This window comes from Papaver somniferum, chromosome 10 (genome assembly GCF_003573695.1).
Source record: "Papaver somniferum cultivar HN1 chromosome 10, ASM357369v1, whole genome shotgun sequence".
In the NCBI taxonomy this organism is placed as follows: Eukaryota; Viridiplantae; Streptophyta; class Magnoliopsida; order Ranunculales; family Papaveraceae; genus Papaver; species Papaver somniferum.
In genome coordinates this window covers 147,907,319-147,916,778 of record NC_039367.1, presented here as the reverse complement: position 1 = coordinate 147,916,778, position 9,460 = coordinate 147,907,319, and the positions used below count along the sequence as shown (strand labels likewise).

The 9,460-nt window shown below is 36.2% G+C and overlaps 1 protein-coding gene across 3 annotated transcripts; it reads left to right on the top strand.

Moving 5' to 3' along the window:
• The first annotated feature begins 1,730 nt into the window (after positions 1 to 1,730).
• On the top strand, positions 1,731 to 8,387 carry LOC113319476 (tryptophan--tRNA ligase, chloroplastic/mitochondrial-like). Of its 3 annotated transcripts, XM_026567724.1 has the most exons (16): positions 1,731 to 1,907; positions 1,993 to 2,163; positions 2,383 to 2,470; positions 2,596 to 2,637; positions 2,913 to 3,002; positions 3,112 to 3,234; positions 3,801 to 3,872; positions 4,191 to 4,303; positions 4,387 to 4,408; positions 4,512 to 4,577; positions 4,800 to 4,856; positions 5,034 to 5,080; positions 5,239 to 5,320; positions 6,716 to 6,805; positions 7,291 to 7,462; positions 8,105 to 8,387. In XM_026567724.1, exons 1-15 carry the CDS (start codon positions 1,840 to 1,842, stop codon positions 7,423 to 7,425), a joined length of 1,266 nt encoding a protein of 421 aa, XP_026423509.1. In that variant the 5' UTR covers positions 1,731 to 1,839; the 3' UTR covers positions 7,426 to 7,462; positions 8,105 to 8,387. The 3 variants fall into 3 exon arrangements, with proteins under 3 accessions (XP_026423509.1, XP_026423508.1, XP_026423512.1); XM_026567723.1 differs by lacking the exon at positions 8,105 to 8,387 and having other exon boundaries at positions 7,291 to 7,554; XM_026567727.1 differs by lacking the exon at positions 8,105 to 8,387 and having other exon boundaries at positions 6,716 to 6,937; positions 7,291 to 7,554.
• The last annotated feature ends 1,073 nt before the right edge of the window (positions 8,388 to 9,460 follow it).

Here is a 9,460-nt window from a genome sequence, read left to right as displayed (position 1 = left end):
AACCTACCATGGGTTATTTGTTTCATGCACTTGCTACATGTGTGGAAACTATAGAAAGGGGTTTGGGTAAAACTCGAAATAATTCTATTGTAGGTGTGATTAACCGACGATGGAAAGATCAGTTGAGTTCTCCTCTTCATGCTGCAACGCATTTTCTGAATCCATATTATATCTACAACCCAGCAGCCAATCTCATCAACAATGAAATTTCTCAGCCCCAAATTTGTCTCAGTGAAGTTATATCAAAAATGATTAGTAGCCCTCAAGAACAAGCGACATGCATGCTAGAGGTGTGAATTTTTATTAACAATTAATTTCGTAATTATATGAATTTCTATTCACAGTTTTTGATATTTTTAGGCGGGAAGAATGCAAATGATGCAAGGCCAATTTGCATCACCATCAGCAAGATTGGCTGCTCTGCAAGGTGATCCTGTAAGCTGGTGGTTGTCATACGGTGCTCAGTTTCCATCACTCCATAGGATCGCGGTAAAGATACTAAGCTAGACAAACACATCGTCTGGATCCGAGAGGAATTGGAGTGTGTTTGAAAGAATTCACACCAAACTACGCAACCGTTTAGTTTCGTCAAGAATAAACGATTTGGTATATGTTCAGTACAATTTAAGATTAGAGCAGCAAAGAGTTCAAGGTAAAGCAAAGCGACATAACATCGATGTCCACGATGTTCATAGCCTGCTGACAGATGAAAATATGCTTGATTGGATAGCAGGAGATGATGAAACACCAGTTTTACCTCAGTAAGAACATTGGTTAAATGAATTGGAAGAGGAAGCAGCTAATAATCCAGAGCCTCTCCCTCCACCATACGAATGGCATGATCCAGAAGTTGAAATCTCATATCAAAGGTTGCCAGTGAGTAACTTTGTTTATGACTTTGGTAACCTAACATTTGGAGACAATACACAAGGTCATGAAAATGAAAATCCCATATACAATTCTCATTACACCGAAGATCGTCCAGAAGAAGATACCCGAGGAATTAATGAAGAGTATAATTCCAATATTAATATCAATAATGAAGTAGATAATCGTAATGATAATGAGGAAGAAGACTATGGTTATGAAGATGACGATACTGTTAACTACGACAGCCAAATGCATTACGCGAACCAATATGAGGCGGAGGAAGAGGAGGAGGAATCAACTGAGAATCGTCGAGAAAACAGAAAATACTTGAATAAGTCGAAAAAAAATGCCGGTACAAGTTGGTTTGTCTAAGTTTAAAATTTCAAGCACTACTGTCACTAGGTTACTTATTGTAAGTTTATAAAATTTGAAGTGTTTAATGATTATTTATGAAATTTTAGTTGTAAGTTTGAAATTAAAAATTGTATAAGAATTTCTCCAACTCAAATTTTTTTTCCTTAAAAACGGGTTTAACCGGTATGAAAACGGAAAATACGGTGTAAAAAACGTGTGTTAAAATGTTATTTAGAAGAAAAAAAACTGAAATATTAATTTTAGAAAAACGGTAATTACAGGTGTGAAAACGGTTATAACGGGTCTAAATAACGCCATTTTTTCCTATTTATCGGTGTTATTTAGGTAAGCGTGTTGATGAGCCTCATGGGCACGGTATATGGGCGTGAGCGTTATAACGGACGTTTTTTCGGAAAAAACGGCCGTTTTTCAAACCTTGCCCTAAACACACTCGGTTCAGTTGTCAATATGGTTCCGGAACTAGACCCTTCGGAACTGCTAAACTCCTAAACTTCCGCACAAGAAAATCCAAAACTTCTCTCCCACCTCCGGATAAAATCTTCAATCCGATTCCAAAAACCCAGAAGAAGAAGAAGAAGAAGAAGAAGAGAGACAATGGGTCGCACAGTTATCTCCCAGTTTCTCAATCTCTCTACTACTTCACCTCGTTTCCCGTCTTCACTGTACAGTCCCTCTCACTCTCTATCTCTTTAGCTCTTTCTGAGAATCCTCATTGTTTGATTTTGTGTTTTTTTTTATTATGAACAGGTTAAAAGGTCAAATTAAAAATGGGTTTCTGAAAAAAACCCAACAAATTCATCCTGGCAATCTAATTCTTCTTCAAAATAGAACCAGTTCTCGTTGCTGCTGTAGCAATGCTGCTCCTTCTGAAACTAACGATGCTTCTGCAAGTTCTGATTCTCCAGTTAGCTCTGTGAGGTGAGTTACACTTCAATTCTTAGTTTTTAAACACTTAGGGCTTCAAAAATATTTCATCATTTTTAGGTTTGTTGGTAGAATTTGATGTGAAGTTTGTGAATTTTGTAGTTTTTGTTTAGTAATGTTGGTATTGAATGTGTGTAATGTTTGGAATTTTGATAATTAGGGTTTGAATTGTTGAATTTCTGGTATTCAATTTTGAGAATTTTTAATTTGTAGGAAAAGGATTGTATCTGGAGTACAACCTACTGGTTCTGTACATCTTGGTAATTACCTTGGTGCCATTAAAAATTGGATTACTCTTCAGGTTAGTTTGGTTGGTCTTCATTTTTCTTTTTCTGCCCATAAAATTTTTGGTATTGTAGAGGTTATATGTTGTATTTATCTGTTTATGCATCTTGAAGAGATTTCCTTTTTGTTTTCTCCTTGCAGAATACCTATGAAACATTGTTCTTTATTGTGGATCTTCATGCGGTAAGTATTGTGGTTGTAATGATACTATTGAGCTCCATTCTTGTAGGAGTTTTTCTTGTGAGTTAGTAGTGTCATAAATGTAAGTTACATTGTATCGTTTTACTCCGGTGAAGCATTTTTGACTGAGGAGTAACTCCGAAATAACATCTATCGATCTTCACTGTGGTGCCGTACGGCCGTACACATTATGGATATAGGAATACATTATCCAGCAGTAGTAGTTGGGGTAGAGAAGTTTAATACTTGGATTTTTTTTTTTTATTTTCTTTTTGCAGATTACTCTGCCTTACGAACCAAAACAGCTTTCCGAAGCAACAAGGAGCACAGCAGCTATTTATCTAGCATGTGGTGTTGACACCTCCAAGGTCTGGTGCTTGTTTATGCTTTTGTAGTTCTGTTTGGTGGCATAGAAGTTGTATGAATTTGTTATCATAAGTATACTAAAATTTGGCACTCTTGCAACGATATCTGCAGTCTTCGGTGTTTGTGCAGTCTCATGTGCGTGCCCATGCAGAACTGATGTGGCTACTAAGTGCTGTTACACCAATTGGCTGGCTGAATAAAATGATTCAATTTAAAGAGAAGTCTCGCAAGGCGGTGCGTTGTTTGCTGTACGGAAACTCCATTCTTTTTATCTTCTTCTTTTAATTTACTTTGATGTTATAGATATGGTTACTAGTCTGTGTTGGGGTGGTCCAGAAAAGTCCTGTTATTTACTGGTAGGTTTGGTAATTGAAGATGAATTGAGTTAGCACAATATATCACACCCCACGAAAACATATTGACCCATTTTAGTATGTATCTTGCCAGGTCTGTATCAAGGATTCTTTACTACTTCGTCACGTAGACTAGTTGTTCACTTGAAAAACACTATAGTTCCTCTCACCAGTGGCTGTCAGTTGTTATGTGGAATATGTGAATTGTGGAGCATGCAGCCTCAGCTGCCAGTTCTCTAGTTGGGATCTTTTGTTATCAATGTCATGCATTGCTCAAGGTGTCTGTTGTTATTCTTTGAAATGCTTCCAAATCCATGTCCTTCATTAACCATGAAGAATTTCATTATTCCCTAACTCTTTTCAAGCACATTAATCTCTCTTGGTTTTTAATAATTTTTGTGTGTTTTTAGTATCTCATCTAGACGGTATCTTGATTTTCTTTTGCAGGGAGATGAAAATGTTGGAGCTGGACTTTTGACATATCCTGTTTTGATGGCTTCTGATATTCTCTTATATCAGGTGGGTTTTTATCCATGAATCACAATCATAAACTTTAAGACGATACCAAATAAATGAAGAACCGTGCACAAGAAATGCTCTCATTTCTTACTATTCCCTTAGCATTACTATTCCCTTAGCTTTTTGTCCATCAGAGAAGTAGAAGATCCACATGTCTTGACATTTTATTAACAACTGTCGAGGAACTAGGCCAGTTTGTTTTAATCTTTATCATGCCAACTTCACCACCAGCTTTTATTGCTTTCTCTTTATCACATTCTTGTTTGGATATCACCTTGCAAGCATTTCATTCTAATCAGTATATGATTGAATTTGCAGTCGGATTTTGTACCTGTTGGCGCAGATCAGAAGCAACACATGGAGCTCACCCGTGAGCTGGCTGAGCGAGTAAATTATCTATATGGAGGAAGGAAGTGGAAGAAAATGGGAGGGTAAGAGCGAAAGTTCTTACATTTAGATATAAACTTTCTCTTTTTTTTCTTATGAAATTAACTGCTATCTATTTTACCGACAGACGGGGGGGTTCGATATTTAAGGTGGATTCCGTATACTTGATACTTGGTTGATAGTCTTCACTTGAGCGCTTGAAGCATCCTTATAATACTGGAGTGACCCTTACTTTGATCAATCTTATTATAGGTTCCTGAACCCCTTATACCACCAGCAGGAGCCCGAGTAATGTCTCTGACAGATGGGCTTTCGAAGGTACTGATAGTGTCCAAATATTAATAATTATTATAGTTATATTTTGGACCGTAGTCTACATAGGTTATTCAAACGGTAGCATTCTATACAAATAATACATAGATTAGGTATTTATTATTCCAGTTTTTTTTTTTTTTTTTTGTTTCCCGTTGATCTATTTAATGTCATATATGATATGATATTCCTTATATCTGCTCACTATCATTTGCTGCTTGTTCATAGATGTCCAAGTCAGATCCTTCTGATCAGTCCCGAATCAACCTTCTCGACCCTAAAGACGTAAGTATTCCTTGCTTTCAATAAATCTGTTTCAGATAAGTTTATGATTTATGAACCCAGAGTTCACAGCCCCTACGTGTAAGCATCTTTGGTGGGATGTTGGTTTATTTGATCTAGTCAGTTTTTCTTCTCTATATTCTAATTCTTGAAAACTGTGTTATCTACCTGTTTCTTTAGGTGATAAAAAACAAGATAAAGCGCTGCAAAACTGATTCACTCCCTGGGTTAGCAACTACCCTCATTGTTTTTGGTTTCTTGGATATTTATCTTGAGGGCCTAGCATATACTTGCATGTGAAACTTAAATTATTATTCACCCATCTATAGTTTACTTAACAATTCTCATATATACTGTGTGCTGCTTTTGTACCTTCATCATGTAGATTGGAATTTGATAATCCTGATAGACCAGAATGCAACAACCTTCTGTCAGTTTATCAGCTCGTTACAGGAAAATCAAAGGAGGTAAGATATTCTTATGTTGTTTTCTCTTTTTTTCGTATCATTCTGCTTGCGTACAAAAACTCAGCTGCCGTCTGGTGGGTGGCTTGGGTAAAAGGCAATCTTTCACTTGCATGATTTGGCGACTGACCTCATGAGAAACCAAAGCACAACTAAGTAGTCTGCCAGGGAATTATTGTGAAACCATTTTTGTAGTTTAATAAGAGTTAGATCTTGCCAAAGTAATAATTTCCTAGTTCTAGGTTTTAGTGGAATATCAGAGCTCATATCCCGATTTCTGTATCTTCTTTACTCTCTGAAATTTCAGAAGCTCACATTCCATAAAACTGAATTCCTGTCAACGTCCTCTATATTAAACTCAGGACCTGGCCAGTTGACTCATTGTTTAGGTAATCCCTTAGCCTAATACCCAATATGGTTTAACGCATGGTTAGACTGCTCAGACATTGAACAGTCTAACATCTTTTGAACTGACCCATAGGAGATTCAATCCATGACCTGATTTTATTTGCGATGAACGTGATTGAGATTTTTCCTCGATGGGCTGTAAAGTGGGAGACCTAGTTGACTTTACTGACTACTTACCCTAATGGGTACCTAGTAGAATTTGCGATTATCCTGGTCAGCCGCTACATTGCTCTGGCTTGATCCTGACTTTGATTTGACTCAGTCATTGACTTTGTTTTGTATCCAAGAATGGAGTTCAGATTTACTATTCATGCTTTATAATAGGAAATCCATGACTCAAATTCTGAAAATAACATGTTTTGTACAATGCAAGATTTTGACGCATACAGCCTTTACATGCGTCTCTTCCAAAAGTCAGTTCAAGAAGAGACTAACGCTTAAATACATGTTATTAGGCTGGATATCCTATTTATTTCCATGGTGCGGCAAAATTTTAGAAAAGGAGTCTGCAACCCAATGCTTGAGTCAATACGCTCCTTGGTCATTGTTACTCAGTGCCTGCATGATGTGACTTCAGGTTACTAAACTCATACTTGATGCCCCACTCTGATACTGCTCCGCTTTGTTACCAACTGTAACTCCTGAAAAATGTTAACTACTTAACTTCTATGGAGCCTGGACTCAAGCCAATAGTTCGAATCACTCCAGCTATTAAAGTTGTGGGCTGGAAACACTACAGGGTTTTATTTGCTCACAGAAGAAAGAATTTTAGATCATCTTGGGTTTAAACATGTTCAAATGAGGGGAAAGTTGGAAGAATAATTTACAATATCAATACTTTATGATCCTTAGTTTGATGAATATCCAACTGCCTTTTGCATGTATTTTTGTCTGTGCTTCTGTTTCAACTTTCAAGCTAACCGTTTATGGTAATATTTTGGTGTGCTCTCATTTGTTTGACCCGAGCGTTTAATATTTGGTTGATAACAGGAAGTAGCAAGAGAATGTCATGATATGAACTGGGGAACATTCAAATCCCTTCTTACGGATGCTTTAATAAATCATTTGCATCCCATTCAGGTACCATCTAATGATTTTTCATTTTTCTCAATTAAAACATGTTGCAGTTTTAACACGAGTGATAACCACTTTCATCCGCACGTAAACAAATGATTGTATCGGGATACATGTGATATGAGCAACTTAAGCAAGGTATGTGTAGATACATATATTTTCATGCTCTCATAATTTTACCAAGGTTTCATTATGAAGAGGTTCTTATGAGTGTTATGGCGGTATCCACCTACAATTCATATCTATCCAAGCTATATTCGGCAGACATCATTCAAATTTATGTGTTTTTTTGTCAACCTTTGCGTATGAGTATGTTTTTATGGATTGATTGAACCATTCTGAGTATGCACCACAACATACACCAGTACAAAACACAAGTTGGAGGAAGATTTATCTAACGTAGCTTAATAGCCTTTTCCATTTACCTTTCCCTTTTCTTCTTCTATTATTATAGAATGTGGTCCCATCATAGTGGTCCTTTACTTTTACAGGTACGTTACGAGGAAATCATGTCTGATTCAGCTTATTTGGATGATGTTTTGCTGGATGGAGCTACGAAAGCTGCTGATATAGCAGATGCTACTCTCAATAATGTTTATCAAGCGATGGGATTCTTGCGAAGATGAGAAGAATCAATACTGCAGCTAGAATTGGTGCGAAGAGGTCAGTGAGAAAGCAACCTTAAAGTTTACTTTTGGCAGATCCCATTACTGCTTACAAGTTTTTGGACTATTTTGAGAGCACCTTCTTGATGATAGAAAAGAAAAAAATTATTCATTAGGGACCCACATTGTGATAATTCTTTTAGGCAGGTATCTCAACCTCTCACTTTCTTGACAGCCTGCAATTTCCCATATTCTTTTGCATTCATTTATTTGGTTGCTGTAATCTATCTGACTCAATAGAGAAGAAAACGCTGTTACCTGAATGACCATTTGTCCAAATCATGAGAACTTTCATTTGGTAATTCGTGGAAGGTGTCAAGAAAAGCACAAGTTTTCTTTTTAAGATGAATATACAACTGGAATAAAACTTCTTGTTACGTCAAATAATCATATCAACTACTTCAATCATTTAATCAGGCTTCAGATATACATTTACACGTTTTGTCATATTCTCACACTCACATCACTGTTTCCCATATCCATCATGGTGTACATGATTGTCGAATAAGAATACCACTGAAGAATGGGTTTTGTTCTTTCCCTTTTGTTTGATATTGACCTTTTATACAAAGTCAATTGCCATTTAACATAATTATCTCCTTGGTGTTAATCATTTTACGTTCTCTTGTAAATAAAGCAGTTGGGTGTCCTTTTAAGCAATATTATAACACCATGACACCAGTTAGAAGCACATGAAGGATCTATGAACATTGAGAAATAAAGTCAGTAGATCGTATTCCTGAATTCTGACTAGGCAGATTGCATATTAGATCTCCAAATTCTGCATGAGAATCATTGAGATCAGTTTGTAGGATAAAGATATTTTGATTTTTGTTTGTTAAGAATCACCACTTACAGTATGTTGTTTGTAAAAAGCTATGTAGATATTTGTTTGTTTAGATTCACCACTGACAGTAGATTTTGTCACCTGAAAGATGTGTCTTGATATTTGTTTTTTAAGAAACACCTTGTCAGTACATTCTATAATTTCTATATTCCTTAAAAGATGTGTTGATATTTGTTAGTAAAAGATTCACCTCTGACTGTATATTTTATCTGTTAAAAGATCTATAGATATTTGTTTGTTGAGAATTACCACTTGCTGTATCAGTTGTTCGTGAACAGATATGTTAGTTTTTGTCAAGTATCACCTCTAATAGTACGTATTGTTGGTAGACTTGCTATGTAAACTTAGAAATACGAAGTGTAGGCTTTATCGTTAGTCCAGGTAATGAATCTTATCATCAATTTATGACAGTGATAGAGTGAGAGATAAGAATCAAAGTCTTTCCAACAAAAAACCCATAAGAAACCAACAATACATGTAGTGATTCTTATACTGTTTCACCCTGCCACAACTTTCTTTCCTTGTTGCTTCTTCTTTTCACAGAAAACAGAAAAAGGTATTCCCTAAACACTAAACTTGATGGATTCCTAATGCAGGTTTATATGCATAGAAGTATACGTTAGATGTGCCTGTACGGCTATTCATACATTTTATGTGCTTAATATCTAACGGCTATGCCTGCGAGCGCATGTAAGCCAGGTTGTAGCAAATTTAGATCAGAGTTGACAAAGACCTGTATAGTGTTGGCTCAACTGAGTAAAGTTATTGTTCTATCGACACTATTTTTGGGTTTCCTCTCATTTTCCTCTTTTGGTTAGTACATATGATTCTCCATCTTTCATTGGTTTACCATTAATATTAATCATTCTCCACTCGCAGTTCACAGCCCCTCTGTTCCCCCCTAAAACCAAGGATTCATTCCCAATTATCATGTTAAAGTTTAAAAGCAGCTTTTAGCAATAAATCTTGTATCTGTTATTTGTATTCTTTCATTAAATGGTTTATTTGTAGGCATACATGGATTAGTAGTGTTAATCCATCACTTTTATTTTGGAAATTCGGAATGCAAAAGCTCCAACATGAGCATTGGGCATCATGCAACTTTTGAATTCTACCAAACTTGCTTGGAAAATTTTGCATCTGAAAAGA